This window comes from Somniosus microcephalus, chromosome 5 (genome assembly GCF_052327205.1).
Source record: "Somniosus microcephalus isolate GS21.2 chromosome 5, FLI_Smic_1.0, whole genome shotgun sequence".
NCBI classification, from domain to species: domain Eukaryota; kingdom Metazoa; phylum Chordata; class Chondrichthyes; order Squaliformes; family Somniosidae; genus Somniosus; species Somniosus microcephalus.
The window spans coordinates 186,490,490-186,512,153 of NC_140991.1; the positions used below are offsets into that span (position 1 = coordinate 186,490,490).

A 21,664-nucleotide genomic window follows, 5' to 3' on the forward strand; every position below is an offset into this window, starting at 1 on the left:
AGGACAGGTTTGGGTGGCAGGATGAGACCCATCAAGAAATGGGCGGACAATTGAACGAATGCTTTAACCCATTACACTGTACAAAGAGAAGCCGTTTAACAGCCATCCAGGGCAATCTCCAGACCGATCAATATACAAACCAAGTTACGGTAACAAAGCAAAGACATTATCGGCCCAGGAAGGCCAGTTAAGCTATCACCAACTCCCGTTTTGAAGACAGAACACCCCTGCAGAGAGTTCTGCCCGCCAAAATTATTACAAAGACAGGACTATGATTTGGCGGGAGATAAGAATGTTCCAAAAAAAGTTTAACTGTGGATTGAGTAAAGTCCATCGGTACTTCGGTTTGGAGCTTCGGTACTTCTGCTTCGGTTCGGTACTTCGGTCCGGAACGTGTTCCGCGACTTTGGGAGGGTCGGCCAGGCAAGGCCCGGCCACGACGGGAAGACGACGAGGGAGGCCCGGGTACTTTTGTTGGGAGATCATCGACGACCCAGGTCGGAGAAGAAGACACTCAGGGCCCGGGTAATCCAGTTCTTCAACATCACATCGGTAACGGATCCATCCATGGTGAGCGCTCACCAAGGCTGTATCGGCTGCCTCCATCGCAGGAGAACCAAGAGGAAAACAAGCTGCGCCAGAAGCTTCCAAACCCACGTGACGACGGAAAGCTGTGTCGAAAGGCTGCAAAGCCTTTTTCGCAATTCTTAAAGTGGTGAGCATAATCCCGAGTCCCTCAAATCGAAACTTAGTTAGGATTAGGGGAGGGGGTTAAGGGTAATTGTAATGTGTTACCCCTTTCACGATGTGCCGTGTGTTCCCCATTTCTATAGAGTTAAGTTTATAGATGTGTGCATGCTTGTAGTTGTTTTAATCTGTGCATATGACATGTATTTTATAATGCTGCAAACTGTTCAATAAAGGCATCCATTTCGTGCTATTCGACCTGGTCTATTGAGTTTTTCTCTGCACTACAGCTCCCTGCACCTAAGTCCAAGGTCTAGAACCGTAGGGGCGAGTGGGTCGAACCACTCACGGGTAATTATTGCAAGAAGCCTGGTAGGAGACCAGAGCAAGCAAGAGAAACCCCCTACAGGGTAAGCCTGCAGCATTTAGAAATATAAAAAGCAGGCGTAAGGCCTGCTTTTTACAAGGTAAGTGGTGAATTAATTAAAATTAAAACATTTTTTCCACAGGTTTATTATTTTTAAATACTTTAAAGCAAGGTAAGTTGATTTTTAGCCCCGTTAGAAAATAAAATTATTTTTTCCAAAAATTTAAATTATTGTTTAAAATAGTTATTTCATGTAATTTATAGTTTATTTTAAAAATGTGATTTAAATTTTTTTTTTGAAGATTTAGTGCTATTTTGGGGCCATAGTATTTATAAGTCTTGACAGCACTTCCTGTCAGACTTATGAATGGAGCATTCCCTGCTCCGATTGGCTGCCCATGGCCCACGTGATCCCAGGGGACGCATCGAACTAAGTGCGCCCCTGGGATACGCAAGCACTGCGTGCCGGCAGCTTGACCAGGCCCCGGATCGGAATTCCACGGGAGCCCACAGCTCAACGGCCGGCACGGTAGGTAAGTGCAGATCGGGGACTTGCACGCACGGGAAGCCCCCGACCTGAATTTCTGGGCCATTAAGTTCTCGGTTTGCATCTCTGTTCTTAAGATGAAAAGCACTGATCTGTTTTTTCAGACTTATTTAGTCACCATAAATCAGTGACCCTGATGACTCCTATATGGCAGAAACGGCCCCATTGTTATCAAACAGCAAAGTCTTTGACTCACCATGAGCAACTTCATGGGACATCTATTTGTATTTATAATAGATTTATTCTTGAGCATAGCACACAGTTTCTGTAAATATAACACTTGTCACATCTTTGTATCAGTATATAGTAATCATTTTCCCTGGTGGAATGACAAGAATGTTCTATTTGTAGGCAAAAGGTTAAATAAACTCAAAATAATTACTGAAGCTAGTTTAAAAATAAGCTTATATTAATCTAACTTGTAAAATAGCAACTATTTCCATATCAATAGGTCAACACTTATATTTAAACAATTTTGAAGATGGAAATTATAATCAGTCCTGTAACCTTTTTGTTAACAATATTAATGCAGGGAATGTTTCAAATTATTACTTTTAGCAATACGGCTTACTATTTAAATCTCCAAGTGTATCAATAGTCAATGACCTACTTTAAACTCTTGCCCACCACCCCTTTTGTTGACATACAACTGCAGACAAATAAGGAAGATATTTTAAGGTTTATTTTATATATTTTACAAAGTTATAAAACTCTCAGGTCAATACTTTATTAGGAATGATACTACTTCCCATTCAGAAACAAATTTCAAACTAAAACATAACTGAAAACTTAGGTCTGTTGAGCTAAAAGGATCAAGAAATTATACAAAAGTAACTTTCTAGTGTAGGTCAGACAGCATCAGGCCAACGAGCATCACTTTCTGTAAAGTTAACCAGTAACACAGTAATATGGAACTGCTAATAAATTGGAAATGATCAATGAAGTTCAGATTCAGACACTATAGGCAAATACAGTTGGATCATCTCACATTTAAACAAGTTAGCAAGGGACTATCTTACTTATCAAAAATGTTCACAGTTGGTAAACTTGAACCCTACAAAAAAAAAATCACAGAGGCTTATTTGTTGTTCATCACCTTAGATAAATAAAAGCAACTTGTAAAGTTACAAATGTTTGCAAATGCAAGCAGAGTTTGGAAAATCATGCAATAAAGTAGTGTTCAAGTCCTTTTCCACCTCAACTTTTCAGGTCTTCGCCATGCAGCTTGCAGAATTCAATGAAGAACCTAAAGATCCACTTTTTAAAATAATTTTATTCATTCTTATCTCATGCTGTATCTAAATCTGAACTGAATACTTTTTTTTTCTTTTTTCCATGTTTCTTGTGCTTCTTTTTCTTCTTTAATTTCTCCTTAATAAAATTTAAAAAAATGCTATCAGTATAAAAGACAGTATTGAGAGATCACATAATCCAGACTGATGCCTTACCCTATAATACTTCTCCAAGTGTCATAGAAAACGTCTATTGAGATAACATGTTTGTCTGTAAATTTTGGCCAAAGTAACTAGCATGGAGTAAGCTTACTTATTCTGTTCTGTACATGGTAGCATTTATGTTGAGGTACTCTCCAAACTCCCATTAGTATTCACACACTCCCTGAATCAGATAGCTCATCCGTCTTGATGGGAAGCTATCATTTGAGATCTTTCTGGATAATATACTGTACTGATTATCTAAAAACCCCTCTTCCAAATACGTGCATCATACAGAACAAAGAACCCCTGATGAATCTGGAGGACTGAGCATTATCTATGTTTTTTGCAAAGATTTGGCTGAGTTTTGATAGACCATTCTCTTGTAGTTAATAGCAGATTTATATAACAAGCTTCCTAGTCATCAGAGAACATGAACTTCAGCTAATTTTTAAATTATATTTTCAAACAATCTTGCTCCTTTTCAGAGATGTAGCTTGCATCATGAACATAGGTTAGCAACAAATAACTACTGCAGTGTACAAACTAACTGTATGCCTTTATATATGTATGCCTGTATGCCTTTATTTTGCAGAGAGGATCATAAAATCAGTGGCAGAGGCATTGGAAAGGAGATGATACCTGAGCAAGACAAGTCATTGACTATTTTTACTTTTCATTAGTGAATTGAATTCTAGGGTCCAAGCATTGAATTATGTTACTATACCCTTCGGAAGCATGTGTAATCTCCCCATCTATTTTGGGGGGAGGAAAGAGAGAAATCTGAAAATGGTATTGTCATGCTTTATACGACTGCAGTGTACTTAACCCCAGATGACCTAAAAGGGATGCATTTGAACTGGAAGTTAATTCATTAGGAAGACCGAAAGATAGAGCACAGTTTTAATTCACTACTAAGACAGGCAAAACTTGTTCAGCATGTCAGAAAGGCATCCTAAACATAAGGATATTTTGGAATTTTGAAAGCTAGTTAAATGTACAAAACAATAAACTGGCAGAATATTTAGACATCTATTAATCAGGGATAAATAATGCATGTTTTATATGGGAAGTGGGACCTGTACAGGCCGGATGGGTTGCACCTCAATAGAGCAGGGACCAATGTCCTGGCAGGGAGGGTTTGCTAGTGCTGTTGGAGAGGGTTTAAACTAATTTGGCAGGAGGATGGGCCAGGATGTAGCATTAGAAAGGAGAAACAAGGTGCACAAAAGATTGGGAGAGACAGATAGCACTAGAGTAAGAAATAGTACGGTATTAGGTGGGTCAGACCAAGAGAGAATACAAGGTCTAAGATAGGTTTACAGTGCATGTGTGCAAACGCACGAAGTGTGGTAAATAAAGTTGGTGAGCTGCTGGCGCAAATAGACACATGGGAATATGATGTTGTGGCGATAACCGAGACCTGGCTCAAAAAAGGGCAGGATTAGGTACTAAATATTCCTGGATACAAGGTGTTCAGGAAATATAGGGAGGGAAGGGAAGAAAGGAGGTGGGGTGGCCATATTAATTAAGGAGAATATTACAGTGCTGGAGAGAGAGGATATTCTGGAGGGGTCAAGGACAGAATCTATTTGGTTAGAGTTGAGAAACAATAGAGGTACCATTACACTACTAGGTGCATGCTATAGGCCACCAACTCGTGGGAAGGATATAGAGCAAATTTGCAGGGAAATTACAGAAAGCTGCAAGCACTATAGAGTAGTGATAATGGAGACTTCAACTATCCTAATATACACTGGGATAGTAATAGTGTAAAGGGCAGAGAGGGGGAAGAATTTCTGAAGTGTGTTCAGGAGAACTTTCTTGATCAGTACGTTTCCGGCCCAACGAGGAAGGAGGCATTGCTGGATCTGGTTCTGGGGAATGAGGTGGGGCTAGTGTCAGTAGGGGAACATTTAGGAAACAGTAATCACAGTATCATAAGGTTTAGATTAGCTATGGAAAAGGACAGGGAGCAATCTAGAGTAAAAATATTTAATTGGAGGAAGTCCAATTTCAGTGGGTTGCGAATGGATCTGGCCCAGGTTAACTGGAATCAAAGATTGGCAGGCAAAACTTCAATTGAACAATGGGTTACCTTTAAAGAGGAGATGGTTTAGGTACAGTCGAGGTACGTTCCCACGAGGGGGAAAGATAATGCAGCCAAAGCCAGAGCTCCCTCGATGATGAAAGAGATAGAGGGTAAGGTGAAGCAGAAAAAGGGGGCGTATGACAGATGTCAGGTTGAGAATACAAGTGAGAACCAGGCTGAATATAGAAAGCTCAGAGGAGAAGTGGAAAAAGGAAATAAGAGGGGCAAAGAGAGAGTTTGAGAATAGATTGGCAGCTAACATAAAAGGAAATCCAAAAGTCTTCCATAGGCATATAAATAGTAAACGGGTAGTAAGAGGAGGGGTGGGGCCGATTAGGGACCAAAATGGAGACCTGTGCATGGAGGCATGGCTGAGGTACTAAATGAGTACTTTGCATCTGTCTTTCCCAAGGAAGAAGATGCTGCCAAAGTCATTATGAAAGAGGAGATGGTTGAAATACTGGATGGGATAAAAATTGATAAAGAAGTACTGGAAAGGCTGGCTGTACTTGAAGTAGATAAGTCACCAGGAGCAGATGGGATGCATCCTAGGATGTTGAGGGAAGTAAAGGTGGAAAATGCAGAGATAGTGGCCATAATCTTCCAATCCTTCTTGGATACGGGGATGGTGCCAGAGGGACTGGAGATTTGCAAATGTTACATTGTTCAAAAAAGGGTGCAAGGATAAACCCAGCAACTACAGGCCAGTCAGTTTAACCTCAGTAGTGGGGAAGCTTTTAGAAACAATAATCCAGGACAAAATTAACAGTCACTTGGACAAGTGTGGATTAATTAAGGAAAGCCAGCATGGATTTGTTAAAGGCAAATCGTGTTTAACTAATCTGATAAGAGTTTTTTGATGAGGTAACAGAGAGGGTTGATGTGGTGTACACGGACTACCATAGGTATTTGATAAAGTTCCACATAATAGGCTTGCTAGCAAAGTTGAAGCCCATGGAATAAAAGGGACAGTGGCAGTATGGATACGAAATTGGCTAAGTGACAGGAAACAGAGAGTAGTGGTGAACGGTTGTTTATCAGACTGGAGGAAGGTACACAGTGGTGTTCCCCAGGGGTCAATACTAGGACCACTGTTTTTCTTGATATATATTAATGACTTAGACTTGGGTGTACAGGGCACAATTTCAAAATTTACAAATGACACAAAACTTGGAAGTATCGTGAGCAGTGAGTGAGGATAGTGATAGAATTCAAGAAGACATAGACAGGCTGGTGGAATGGGCGGACACGTGGCAGATGAAATTTAATGCAGAAAAGTGCCAAGTGATACATTTTGGTAGGAAGAACAAGGAGAGGCAATATAAACTAAAGGGTACAATTCTAAAGGGGGTGCATGAACAGAGAGACATGGGGCTATATGTGCACAAATCATTGAAGGTGGCAGGGCAGGTTGAGAAAGTGGTTAAAAAAGCATACGGGATCCTGGGCTTCATAAATAGAGGCATAGAGTACAAAAGAAAGGAAGTCATGAAGAACCTTTATAAAACACTGGTTTGGCCTCAACTGGAGTATTGTATCTAATTCTGAGCACCGCACTTTAGAAAGGATGTGAAGGCCTTAGAGAGGGTGCAGAAAAGATTTACAAGAATGATTCCAGGGCTGAGGGACATCAGTTACATGGATAGATTGGAGAAGCTGGGGTTGTTCTCCTTAGAGCAGAGAAGGTTGAGAGGAGATTTGATAGAGGTGTTCAAAATCATGAGGGGTCTAGACAGAGCAGATAGAGATAAACTGTTCCCAATTGAAGAAGGGTTGAGAACCAGAGGACACAGATTTAAGATGATTGGCAGAAGAACCAAAGGCAACATGAGAAAAAACCTTTTTACGGAGCGAGTGGAATGCACTGTCTGAAAGGGTGGTGGAGGCACATTCAATTGTGGCTTTCAAAAGGGAATTGGATAAGTACCTGAAGGAAAAACAATTGCAGGGCTACGGGGAAAGGGCGGTGGAGTGGGACTAGCTAAAGTGCTCTTGCAGAGAGCCTACACGGGCTCGTTGGGCCGAATGGCCTCCTTTTGTGCTGTAACCATTATATTCTATATAATCATAGTATATTAGAAGATATAATAGGGTTATTGTGGTTCAGTGAGTGATTTCTTAATGCAGCAGTTTAAACAGCTGCTTTGCAATTTCAAATTTGAGTCCCAACCTTAACGAGCAATGGAATATAAAAAAATATAACGAGGGACATAGGGCAACAGAGGTAAACGGAAAAACTTTCAGTGAAAGTGGTTCAGGAGAATCTTCTAACAAAAGAAGCTATTTTTTACTCAACTGATGTGGACAAATTTAGGTTAGAAAAGTTATGTGGAACAATTCTGTTTTGTATTTTATTCCACTGCAGCTGCATTTATCAATCCCCCTTGGTGCTTGGAAGAAGAAAAGGAAGAGAGATGTCAACTGCAGAAGTGTTGGAGAGAAAATTAGCTAATTTCAGTGGAATAAAAGAGATCCTAGCTCAGAATAATTGCTTGGAAAAAAATATAGATCAGACCGTGGACTAGCAGTTGGAGATATTTCAATACTGATGGGTAAGGGTACAGGGTTAAACATATTCCAACTTCAAATAAAGAGGCATGTTAAAGACATAGCTAAATAGAGGTTAGAGCAAAAAATATATTTTTAAAAGAGGTATGTAATAAACATAAGGGAGAATACAGAAAAAATATAGTTTAAACTGATGACATCAAATTGAAGGCACATGGGAACATAGGTACAGGCGTAGGCCACTGAGCCCCTTGAGCCTGTTCCGCCATTCGATGAGATCATGGCTGATCTGCGACCTAACTCCATATACCAGCCTTTGGCCCATATCCCTTAATACCTCTGGTTAACAAAAAGCTAGCAATCTCATATTTAAAATTAACAATTGATGTAGCATCAATTGCTGTTTGAGGAAGAGAGTTCCAAACTTCTACCACCCTTTGTGTGTAGATGTGTTTTCTAATTTCACTCCTCAAAGGTTTGGCTCTAATTTTTAGACAATGCCCCCTAGTCCTAGAATCCCCAAACAGCAGACATAGTTTCTCTCTATCTACCCCATCTGTTCCCCATAATATCTTGAAAACTTCAATCAGATCACCCCTTAACCTTCTAATTTCTAGGGAATACAACCTTAATTTATGTAACTGCTCCTCGTAACTTAACCCTTGGGGTCTGGGTATCATTCTGGTAAACCTACGCTGCACTCCCTCCAAAGCCAATACATCCTTCCTATGGTGTGGTGCCCAGAACTGAACACAGTACTCCAGGTGTGGTCTAACCAGGGTTTTGTATAGCTGCAGCACAACTTCTACCCCCTTGTATTCTAGTCCTCTATATATAAAAGCCAGCATTCCATTAGCCCTTTTGATTATTTTCTGTACCTGTTCATGACATTTTAATGATCGATGTACCTGAACCCCCAAGTCTCTTTGGAAATCCACTGTTTTTAGCTTTTCACCATTTAGAAAGTACCCTGTTCTATCCTTTTTAGGTCCAAAGTGGATAACCTTTGCCTACATTGAAATCAATTTGCCACAGTTTTTCTCATTCACTTAATATATGGATATCCCTTTGTAATTTTATGCTTTCCATTTACACTGCCTACAATGCTACCTATCTTTGTGTCATAATCTATGCCATAATCTAAGTGGTTAATAAATACTGTGAATAGTTGAGGCCCCAACACAGCTCCCTGCGGGACACCACTAGTCATGTCCTGCCAATTTGAGTACCTACCCATTATCCCTACTCTCTGTCTCCTGCCGCTCAGCCACTTTCCTAACCAGTTGAATAATTTGCCCTCAATTCTGTGGGCTTCTACCTTAGTTAACAGTTTCTATGTGGGACTTTATCAAATGCCTTCTGGAAGTCCATATAAATAATATCCATAGACATTCTCCTGTCCACTACTTTAGTCACCTCCTCAAAAAATTCAATCAGGTTTGTCAGGTATGACCTACCTTTCACAAATCCATGCTGGCTCTCTCTGATTAACCGAAAATTTGAGTTGTTCAGTTACCCTATCCTTAATTATAGACTCGAGCAATTTCCCGACAACAGACGTTAAGCTAACTGGTCTATAATTCCCTGGTTTCCCTCTCTCACAATTCTTAAATAGCGGAGTGCGCAATTTTCCAATCTAAAGGAAGTGTTTCTGAATCGAGAGAACTTTGGAAGATTATAGTTGGGGCATCTGCAATGTGCTTACCTACTTCTTTTAAAACCCTGGGATGGAAACCATCTGGTCCTGGGGATTTGTCACTCTTTAGTGCCATTATTTTCTTCATTACTGTTATTTTACGTTAATTTTATTGAGTCCCTGATTCAATATTAGATTCCTTGGGATTTCCGGCATGCTGAAGTCTTCCTCTACTGTAAATACTGACGCAAAGTAATTATTCAACATGTTCGCCATTTCCTTATCATTGACAATATCACCGCTTTCAGTTTATAAGGGGCCAACATTGCTCTTGACTACCCTCTTTTTCCTAATATAATTGTAAAAATTCTTCGTGTTGGCTTTGATATCCCTTGCAAGTTTCTTTTCATACTCCCTTTTTGTAGCTCTTACCATCTGTTGTGACCCTTTGCCGTTCTTTGCATCTTCCCCACATGAAAAATTGAGATTGCAGGACAACAGATAGGGCAGATAGGTGGCAGATGCAGTTTAACATGCAAAAAATGCTAAGTAATAATATTTGGAAGATTAGGGAAAGGAAAAACATCTTAAATAGCAAGATTTTAAATAAGAGTAAAACAGCAAAGGGGCCTTATGTGCAATTACACGTGATTAAAGGTGGGACTGCAAGGAGAGGAGGACATAAAATGTCAACAAAATCCTTGTTTTACATCTAGACGCATGGAATACAAGGGCAACGAGGCAATAATAAACTAGAAGACCACCGTAATTCAGTCACAGCTGGAAGAACTGCACTGAGTCTTGGGCACCTCATTCTTGGAAAGATATAAAAGCAATGGCAATGTACAATGTGAATTCACTAGGATGTTACTAGGGATGAGGGGTTATGCATTATGAAGAGAGAATTGACAAGTTAGGACATTTTCACTAGAGCTGAGAAGGTTAACAGGTGACCCTGATGGAGGTCTTCAGGATTATGAAGGGTTAAGATAAAGTGAATAGTTATAGATTATTTTCACTGGTCCACAAGACAGTAACAAGAGGGAAAATTTAAACATAATCACAGAAAGAATTAAAGCGAAGATTAGAAAATAATTTTGATAGAGGTGATATTTGCAATTCTCTGCCACAAATTGTTATTGAAGCAGACTCCATTTTTTACAATAGTGAATTAGAGAGTTGTTTATCAAAGAGGAATAATCAAAAATATGGGGAATGAACAAGGAAGTGAGATTAGACTAGGCAGCTCATGTAAATATTTACATACACATAGGCACCAACAACACAATCATGTGCACTCTATCACAAGCAACTTCCAAAAATCCCTTTATTGAAAAGAACTAAAATACTGAAGTTTTGGGCAAAATCTATTAAATTAAGATAAATTCCCAGAAATATTCACAGATGGCCAATAATGCATGGATGACATTGCGGACATTAATTAGTAAAGAGAATCTAGAGATTAATCTGCTAATGTGTTAGTATCTAATCATAATCTTTATCACCCACTGTTTGTTGTTTCCTAACAATTTCTCTCCTTAATAATTTCTAGGAGCGGCACAAGTGGATACCTTTTGGCTCGCTGTCCATCTTTCCTCTCCTTGTTCCCAGGACTGAGGAAGGCCCAGCATCTATTTGGCAATTTACCCCAATGGCTTGGCCAAAATCAGGAACTCACCATGTAACGAAATTAGGCTGCAACCCACATCTCATCAGTCAGGCATTGTGCATTTGTGTAACAAAAATCTTTTCAGTTACAGGCCCTGAAATTTTGGTGTGTATGATGGCGTACTCTCAGAGTACACCGTTGTATTCCCTTTGAAATCCACCGCAAGTTCGGGATTTCCGCATGCAGCCCGTCAACGTACGCATTGACAGGCCATCCGCGGGGACCACGAAAAAGCAATTGCTGGTTCAGAGTTGGGCTATTTGTCTGCCGACTGGCCAGCGATTGCGTATAGAAGTGTAACGGTTCATGCGAGCAGGCACAGTTTGCATCAGTGTAAGAGGATATCTAAACCATTAATTAAACATTTACAGATCGTAAATTATGCACATACACTGCATGAAATGAGTTTATGCAAATATTGGCACGGATTACAGTTTTAATGATGTATAAAATTATCAAAACATATAATTTTTTAGTGAGGTTGGTGGAATGAAGGTAATTACAAATAAAACTCCAATCTGTAAATGGTATAATTATTAGATTTCGGGATTCCATTGCCTCTCATTAGGGGATTCCCTTCGTAATTGAATAAAATGGAATTCTGCTTTGTGATTGGAGGACCAGGCTCATGTGATCCCAGGTATGCTTCCGCACCGTCTGCATCCCTGGGATCCATGGGCCATTCCGCTGCCCTCTGCCCCGAGGCCCGAGACAGTAAATTTTCGCAGCTTTGCCACCATCAGGTAGTTTCATAATTCTTTCGTGGGTCGGAGGCGTTCTCCGGAGGTACACCTCCGATTGCAATTTCTAGTCCATTATTGTACACAGCATTCATTTCTACTCTTTCCCCCCCCAAGCACCATAGGGAGAATGCAGACATGCTCAACAGTCAAGTAACCAGAATAAACAGTTGTATTCCGTTAGAAATATAATCATGTTGCTATATTGAGGAAGTTAAATAGCAACAGTATAATTTCGGGTTTCAGCACCTTGAACACATTTGTGTGGTGGAGAGATGGAAAAAAAGGGAAATGTAGTTATTAGTAACAAGTAATGTAACGAGGGATCAGTGTACTGCCAATTTTATTACATTATGGCTTATAGGAGGGGTTTAATACTTACTGCAGTTTTATCTCTCTCTCCACTATTTTTCTTTTTCCTTGAGTGTGCCTTAAAAAATAAATGTGCTCATTAATGAAATACAGTTGACGACCTAAAAGAAATACAGGAAACTTTCGTTTAACCGGAGGTTAAAAGTCCGGGAAGCTCTATCTACTGGCAAAATTCAGGAGCCGTTTTCTATAAGTTTTTTTTTACTTCTCGTTGCTTTTTTTCCCCCCCAGTCAGGCTCTGCAAGGTCTGTAGCTAAGCAACAGCTTCAGCTAGAGACGCTTGCAGCTGCAGCCGACTGTTTTGAAGCTGTTGCTAAGCAACAGGGTTTGTTGATTCACACGGAGCTGAAAAGCTCTGTATGTTTTAACATTAGCGCTGGTTTATATGGCAATTTTGATCTAACGGCACCAGCTCGGTCCCGTCAGTGCCGGATACCAGAAAGTTTCCTGTACATAGGAAATCTGTACAACTCAAATACAAATAAATGTCCCTTGAAACTGTAACACAGCAATGTTACTTAGGTCTGATTTTTAAAATTATATTTGTTCTTTAAGTCATTACAATTGTTAAACTTCACATTTACTGTAGGCATGTTTTAAATACCTTTTAATAAAATAAACACAAGGGGGGGTGAAGCTCAGTTTCGCTCAGGTGATATTATTAGAAGGTTGTGCTTTCAAGTCACTCTCGAAGCACAAAAAAATCTTGGCTATACTCCACTGCAATCTCAGAGATACTGCCCTTCAGATGAGATTTGAAACCAAGGTCCTGTCTGCCCTTTTCAGTTATTCAGGTAGATGTTTAAAAAAAATCCCATGGCACTGGAGTTGGGAGTTTTCCAGTGTTTGGGCCAAAATTCTTCCCTCAACCAACACCACAAAACTAAATTAATTGATCATTCATCTTTTTGCTGTGTGTGATCTTTCTGTGCACAGAATGGCTGGCATATTTGCCTATGTAACAGTTACTCCACTCTAAAAAGTAATTAATTGTATGAAGCATTTTGGGACATTTCTGAGATGCAAGGCAGAGCTATATAAAACGCAAGCCTATCTTTTGCTTCTTGCACAATTCACAGTGGTCTACCCATCTGCTAAACATGTTCAACAGCCAAGTAACCAGAATAAACTATTGGATTCTGTAAGAAATATAATCATGTTTTCAATCACAATACTGCACATCCCAAACAGGCACACCTTTAAAGATTAAATTTTAATTCTTACTGTGCCGCAGATTAGTATATTTATCTGTGTACCATCAGCTTCTGGGTCATGGATTGATTTGGTTTTAACCATGACCTATTGCTCTTAACCTTTAGTCTTCAGGAAAGATAATGCCTTTGTAGCTTTTTTTTTTAAAGCTTATGAATACCCAATTTATTGGAAATTGTTCTCACCCCAAAAATGGAGGTAAGAGAAGGGTTTCCAATGTAAAAAAAAAACTTTAGTTTTGTAATTTTTGCAATACATCATGCAAGGATTTAAAAAAAAAAGAAAAATTAGAAAGAAAAAAAGGTCAACAGCACACTTTATACAGCAGGATATTATTATAACAATAAACTAAGTTTATAAGTCAGACACCAAAAGCAAGTTTAAGCACATCAACAGTAACCAGACAAAAGATATGGCAAGAGTTGCCAGGAAGAAAAAGCCAAGGAAAACCATGAGGTTAATTCCATTTTGGGAGATGCAGTTGGGCCGCAGACAGAAAGTGCCGTGGCCAACATTTATCCTTCAACCAACACCACTAACAGAAATGATCTGGTCATATACCTCATTGTTGTTTGTGGCACTTTGTTGTGCACAAATTGACCACATTACAACAGTGATTGCACTTGAAAAATAATCCACTGGCTGTGAAGTGCTTTGGAATGTCCCTACGATGTGAAAAACGCTATGGCCCGTATTTTCCGATGTCTACGGGTGTGTACGAGCTGTGTACACACCCATAGGGACATCGGAAATGCCAGTTTCAGGCATGCGAAGTGCATGCACTGAAAACCGGCATTTCTGATCTGTCAAGAATCCTCTTGACAGATCGGATGCCTGCCCTGGAGAAAGGCCTCTGTGGGTGGAGAGCTTCGCTTTCTGCAGAACCTCCGACCGCTGAAAACCCTTAGAAATCTTTAAAAACTTTAGTTACTTTTTTCAAAAAATTAAATGTTTAAAATTTTTAATTTAATGTAATTTTAACTCATTTTAAAAACGTGATTTAAAAAAAATGTATTTAATGTTTTAGTGTCTTTTTTCAGTGATCCCCATTCATACTTTTGACAGGTCTATCTGTCAAAAGTATAGAAACATAGAAGATAGGAGCAAGAGTAGGCCATTCGGCCCCTCGAGCCTGCTCCACCATTCAATGAGATCATGGCTGATCATCCAAATTCAGTACCCTGTCCTCTCCCCATATCCCTTGATCCCTTTAGCCTTAAGAAATATATCCAACTCCTTCTTGAATATATTTAATGAATTGGCCTCCACTGCCTTCTGTGGTAGAGAATTCCACAGGTTCACCACTCTCTGGGTGAAGAAATTCCTCCTCATCTCTGTCCTAAATGGCTTACCCCTTATCCTTAGACTGTGACCCCCAGTTCTGGACTCCCCGGCCATCAGGAACATCCTTCCAGCATCCAGTCTGTCCAGTCCTGTCAGAATTTTATAAGTTTCAATGAGATCCCCTCTCATTCTTCTAAACTCCAGCGAGTATAAGCCCAATCGACCCAATCTCTCCTCATACGTCATTCCTGCCATCCCAGGTATCAGTCTATGAAGGGGGATTCCCTTCTTTCATTGGCTCGCCTGGCCCACGTGATCCCAGGGATGCTTGCGAACTGCATGCGCCCCGGGAGACATGGGCCCTGTCCGTTTTGACTGTGGCGAGGCCCAGCATCGGAAGTGTCCTGACCTCGGGAGCCCTCAGGTAAGTGCGGAGATTTTTTCCAATAGGAGGCATCCGCACGCAGGAAACCTCCTATTGGAAATTACGGGCCGATATAAATGCAAGTTTTCTTTCATTCTTTATGGAATTTCAACCAGGGAAGGCATGAGTTAGCAGGGCAATAAAAGGAAATGCTGTACCATGTAAAATAGGCACAGGACCTCTGGTGAATAGGAAAGAGTGTTGAAGGAGAATTCTTCCCCTTCCCCAAAATGATTAAAAAAATTAGATGGGCTTTCCCACACTATGCTGAAAGCCATAGGTTTATTTAAATCACACAATTTAGTTTAAATAAAACATGGATTCTTGCAGACCTATTGGGAATCCTGCCCTGTGCTACCCAAAAGCAGATTCCCATTGTGAGCAGGAACCCAGATTTAAGTTTAAATATACCACCAAACCAGCGTAGCAGATCATTTATTCCATTTGCGGTTTGTGCAACCTTACTATGCAGTAATTGGCTCCTACAGTTGCCTACGTAACAAGTGACTACACTTCAAAAATAATGAATTGGTTTTTAAGCACGTCAGAGGGCATAAATGCAAGCTCGTCTGTTCATTGTTTCTTTCGCCTTTAATCACGTCACTTTTTTTGTCCTCGATAAGATAATCACCTGCATTATCCAATTCTAAATACTCCGGTCAAATATAGCTGTGATGTGACATAGAAGTAAATGGTCACAAACTGCAGTATTAAAGTGCTTTAGGCTTTGAACTGGATTAACAACCTGGGACGAATGAAGGATGCTCTAATGGCCCAAGAGAGTCTGGGGCGAATCAGCTGAAGTTATCCTGGTGTCTCCTCTCCCTTAATACTGCCAGGCCCTGTCTCTTTGCCAATGGTGCCAAACCTTCACCCCCCTCAATGCCCTAAGCACCCCTTCCAGACTCTGAAACCTCCCTCCCAGAAATTAGAACCTTCTTTTCAGTGTTACCCAATACTGGGACATCCCCGTGCACCCCCCTGTCGCGCCCCCCCGGTGGTGAGGATGGGCTTCATAGGGATGGCTAAAAGTAGGTAGGCTCAGGATGAGGTGGTGGGAAGCAGAGACAGCTGTGAATATTGGGGAAGGAAGAATAGAAAAGTTTAAGTTAAAATGTTTTAAAAGGCTACCTAAATAGATCGGAGCAGTATTATCCTGAGTTAGGAGGAACAGAACCTATCAGTTTCGTCAGTTCTGATCTGCTGCTGCTGTACTTTGAGCTAATCCACAAAGTGCAATAGCAAAAGTGTCACAACAGGAAGTAGGTACAACAAACACTAAATTCAAGAACTTCAATATATGACTAGTTGTCAACTGTAGGCCAGAGGATTTGATGTATCCCATGCCTTTGTGTGTCGTGTTTTTGTATCCGTTTCCTCTTTTGCTTTCCTGGTTCTTTTTTTTGTTTTATTTTGGTTGGGAAGTGATTGATGTGGCATGCTTAGTGAAGAGAGTCACTGAGGTTGATATTTTTTTTTTTTTTTTTAAAAAGGTAGGTGCGGAGGAAAATGTGGGCTGTAATGCTTGATATGACTATCTTTGCATCTAATCTGGTGCAGGATGAGGTTATGTTGTGCTCTGTATTCTTTTGCTTCTATGCTCCCGATACATCTGCCTTTGATGTGTTACTACATGTTAATTTCTGTTATTGCTGTTTTCTTTTTATTGGTTGTCTCTCTTTTTGGTCTGATACATTTGCCCACATCTGTGTTTTTGCCATTTTTGTGATGTTGTTAGTCCAGATATGTTTGACTTCATATGCTAATTCCCTGTCTACTCATGTTTCTTTGCCCAATCTCCGTTTGCACTGTTTTGGTCTAGGTCTTGTTCCTGCCCTCTTGCCACATCTGCATGATTATTGTTTGAGAAAAGAAAGGAGGAGCGTGAGCGGATCTAGGGAGGCCTCAACAAGAGAAGTTAACGTTTCAATTCCACATCTGGCCTTAAATTTCTCGATTTCAGTTATGGCGTGTCTGTCTTTTCTTGCATCTGTTTTTGTGCTGGATAAAGTAGGCAAGGGAGCAGCTATGGACAACAGGGGGTCTGGGAGATGGTAGAGGGCAAGACATCAGGGAGAACGCCCACATTACTCTTGTGGGGCCTGGAGGCGCAGGGGTGTAATTACAGAATGGAAAGCTTTTTCCTCCTCACTTGTTCTTGGAATGCGGGTGACAATAGCAAGAAGATGGTGGGGGATACTTCAGAAGGCATTACAAACCAATCACATACTGTGGGATTGGAGTCACATGTAGGCCAGCAGGTTTTCTTCCCTGAAGGACATTAGTGAACCAGCTGAGTTTTTTTAAACAACATTCCTCAGCATGATCAATATTGCTTGCTAGCCCACAAATTAGCAGATTTATTGAATTCAATTAAATAACTTGTCATTGTGGGGGTGGGGTATTTGAGCATATGACCTGTGGGTTGCTCGTCCAGTACCATAACCACTGTGCTACCATATCCTAGTACAAACAAGGACATAAGAATTTATAATTAAAATACAAACAGAAGATTTTTAACATTCTGTACATCTGTACTGTAATTGCTGTTTATATGAATGCACTTTTGAATAAAGATGGCCTCCCATACTTGCGTATAACTGTTATTGTTTCTATCACGCACATACACAGAGCCCCCTGCAGATTGTGTCCATGCATAGATGCAAATTCTGCCACTGCTAAGATTGTCTGCCCAGTAAATGTATTTTTATACATGCAACATCGATAAATGCTTTCTGACAGCCATCTTTGAGGGGGGGGGGGGGGGGGGGGGGGGGGGGGGGAGGGGAGGAAACGGGGATAGAGAACCTCACGTTTTGAGAAACTTCCCTTCTTTGAAGCTTGGTAGGATAAGCAAGCTAAAATGTCTTTATCTTAAGAGTATGTATGGGGAAAAATACTCTTTACGCCCTCCCAGAGCTAACTTTAAAAAAATAAGAAACTTACCACACAAGGGGTGGAATCCTAATTGGGCAGCCTACTGTGCAATGTTTTTTCAAGACCGGAACACTAAAACTAGACACACTCCTTACCTTAATTGCAGTTGCCAGCTCTGCCAACTACTCCACTGAATGTAATGAGCAGCAGGGAGCTGGCAAAGTAACATTACTTATCTCCAGAAAAACTGCAAGATAAGATCACTGAAGGCCTTTACCCTGAAATGTTCCTTTAATTTAATACAATAGCTGGTTCTTGCCATTGAAGAGATGTAATTTCTCTACCCATTCCAGCCACTTGCTGGCACTGAGGCTTTTCTTGGTTTCAGCACAGTACAATAGTTGGTGCTGGAACAGCCTGCTGCAACACACTCCAACATAAGTCATGCCGCCACATAGGGGCACAAACTAGGTACTGCAGAAAGTTACAAAACCAAATTGAAGATTTTCTGTTAGCTCAGTGTGAAATAGAATGAAAAGGTTGTACGTTTATAAACAAAGAGCACATTACTAACACAAGAAAATTAAATAAAAAGAACTCAACATAGGCAAAGGAAAGAAAAAAAAGATTTAAACCACAACAAAAATATTTGTCGAGAAAGATACTTACTTGGAAAAGTGTATTAATGAATATGGAGAAAAGGCATGGAATTGAATTAAAAAGATGCAGCTGTTTCGGATAACAAAAATAGCGAATGAAGACGGCTTCATGAGTCAACATGGTTTTATGAAAAGGAAATTGTGTTTGACAAATTTATTAGAGTTCTTTGAGGATGTAACGAGCAGGGTGGATCAAGGGGAACCAGTAGATGTCGTGTATTTGGATTTCTAAAAGGCATTCGATAAGGTGCCACATAAAAGGTTACTGTACAAGAGCTCATGGTGTTGGGGGTAATATATTAGCATGGATGGATAGAGAATTGGCTAACAGAAAACAGAGAGTCGGGATAAATGGGTAATTTTCAGGTTGGCAAACTGTAACTAGTGGGGTGCCATAGGTATCAGTGCTGGGACCTCAACTATTTACAATCTATATTAGTGACTTGGCAGAAGGGACCGAGTGTATTGTAGCCAAATTTGCTGATGATACAAAGATAGGTGGGAAAGCAAGTTGTGAGGACACAAAGTGTCTGTAAAAGGGATATATATAGGTTAAGTGAGTGGCCAAAAATTTGGCAGATGGAGTATAATGTGGGAAAATGTGGCGTTATCCAATGTGGGAAAATGTGAGGTTATCCACTTTGGTAGGAAGAATAGAAAAGCAAAATATTATTTAAATAGAGAGAGACTACAGAATGCTGCAGTACAGAAGAATCTGGGTGTCCTCATACATGAAACACAAAACGTTAGCATGCAGGTACAGCAAGTAATTAGGAAGGCAAATGGAATGCTGGCCTTTATTGCAAGGAGGATGGAGTATAAAAGTAGGGAGGTTTTGCTACAACTGTACAGGGTGTTGGTGAGACCACACCTGGAGTACTGCGGACAGTTTTGGTCTCCTTATTTAAGGAGGGATATACTTGCATTGGAGTGTGTTCAGTGAAGGTTCACTAGGTTGATTCCTGAGATGAAGGGGTTGTCTTATGAGGAAAGGTTGAGCCTCTATTGGAGTTTAGAAGAATGAGAGGTGATCTTATTTGTTGTTTCCCCTCGTGGGGGAATCTCGAACTAAGGGGCATAGTTTCAGGATAAGGGGTCGCCCATTTAAGATGGAGATGAGGAGGAATTTCTTCTCAGGGTCATGAATCTTTGGAATTCTCTACCCCAGAGAGCTGTGGAGGCTGAGTCAGTGAATATATTCAAGGCGGAGATAGACAGATATTTGAGCTACAGGGGAGTCAAGGGTTATGGGGAACAGGCAGGAAATTGGAGTTGAGGCCAAGATCAGATCAGCCATGATCTTATTGAATAGCGGAGCAGGCTCAAGGGGCCGAATGGCCTACTCCTACTCCTATTTCTTCTGTTCTAGGAACAGGAGTAAGCCATGTGTGAACTCTAATGGATGCTCCCAATGCTGGTTGAGGAACTTCACTGCTTCCTTGGTATGACACTTCCACTTTAGGAACCATCATATTACAGTGTTTGATTCTATTTTTACTAACGGTCATATCCTTTAATCCCATTCCTATCCAATTGGTGATCAAGCTTTTTAAAAAAAATTGTAAATAATCATACCTCTGACAGTCCTTCTGCACCACCCAGGTTTAAGATGGTGAGGTGCTTTTGTTTAAAGACCCCTAGCTTTCATGGAAATGCCTTCTCTAAACAGAAAGTCTGACATCAAGAACTCACTACATGGGAAAATCAGAGAAGAATTTACACCCTATACATTAGACCAGTTGAATATTCTGCACCTCTGACAGTGGAGCACTCCCACAGTACTGCACTGGAGTGCCAGCTGAGATTATGGACTGGGGCTGGAACATACAACCTCCTTACTCAGAGGTGAGATTTGCTACCATGAGCCAAGTCTCACACCCAGATGGAAAATTTCTATAACAGGCCTGAATTAAATTTTCAAAGTTATGTTGAAGCACTAGGAAATCAGTATTTCTGACAAAGAAGAATCCCAAATTGCTGTTTAACAAAACAGCAGCCATTCAAAAATATACAGCACCCAGATTCTCTCCACAAGCTAAAAGATCCAGCATTGTCAATATGGTGCTTTTTCAACCAGAAAAGAGAGAATCTCTCCTCACAAGTTGTTAAAAACATTACAAATGAAATTTCATTACATTTGGGGGACAAAAAAATGGTTAACCAAGTTAATAAAATGCCAATTTACTGACCTCATTCTGTTCAGCGGAGTCTGACACTTCCTCTGAAGATCTTCTCTGCGTATGATCACGTTTCTTCTTCCTTTTATCCTAATTGAGCAGAGAATTTAAAAGTGGAGTGACTTTAAGCTGTTTCTTCAGCAACTTGATGACCAACATTAAACAATACTTAAAGGCACTTGTGCCAAACTCATTTTAAGAAATGTTAGCTTTCAGGGATGCCATTTTCTTGCTGTTGATAAGTTCTGGCTATTGAAAGAGGATATTTCGGTACCCAACGCTGGCTTCCAACACCATCTTCATTGCTCAAATGAAAGAAGTCATTGGGGTACTGGGAGACACGGTTGAGCATTGAAATGTTATTTTCAGCACCTGTGTCTGGAACAGCATGAAGATATTGGCCTGACTCCAGTACCTGGCCATCCCAATGCAAATTGGAATATTAAAACTAAAAAAAAAAATTGAAAAGCTGGTGGATGATTTTTCTCCCCTCCCCATTTGAAGGAATATTCCAGCCAAGGTCCTCAAGGTCATACAAAGTGGGATGTGTCTACTCTGGTAGAATTTCTTGTCTCGAAGTCACCAAAATTATTTTCTGGTATAGATTACACTTTGTATTGCATATTCAAGAAGTTTTTCAGATCAGTGTTACAATTAAACTGAACAGAATACTGTAGTATAAATGAACCTTTTACTCACTCGCTCTTTTTCAGCTTCCTCCTTGATCTTTCTCTTCTTCTTCTTTGTGGTTTCCTTAAGACAAACATACCAATAATTTTAAATCAACTTTAATAAACTCTCAGCCTATTAAAACAAAGCATATGGTAGATAGTTCTACCTTACTATCCATGTCACAATCGGTTCGAGATTCATCGGAGGATTTTCTCACAGTACTATGCTTTCTCTTGCGTTTCTTTTTAATGTGTTTCTTTTCGTCCTGTAATAGACATAACAATTTCTGTACTTCAATAGCAGATCGA

General features: G+C 40.3%; 1 protein-coding gene across 1 annotated transcript in view; it reads right to left on the reverse strand.

The window, feature by feature from the left end:
* Window positions 1-2,265: 2,265 nt before the first annotated feature.
* fam133b (family with sequence similarity 133 member B) overlaps window positions 2,266-21,664 on the reverse strand; it is a 155,610-nt gene continuing 136,211 nt past the window's right edge. Inside the window, exons 7-11 of the mRNA XM_085988506.1 lie at window positions 21,523-21,621; window positions 21,384-21,437; window positions 20,697-20,774; window positions 12,062-12,109; window positions 2,266-2,972 (exon numbers count right to left, since the gene is read on the reverse strand). Of these exons, the coding sequence (XP_085844632.1) occupies window positions 2,889-2,972; window positions 12,062-12,109; window positions 20,697-20,774; window positions 21,384-21,437; window positions 21,523-21,621 (363 nt within the window). The 3' untranslated portion in view covers window positions 2,266-2,888. The remainder of the gene's footprint in view (window positions 2,973-12,061; window positions 12,110-20,696; window positions 20,775-21,383; window positions 21,438-21,522; window positions 21,622-21,664) is intronic.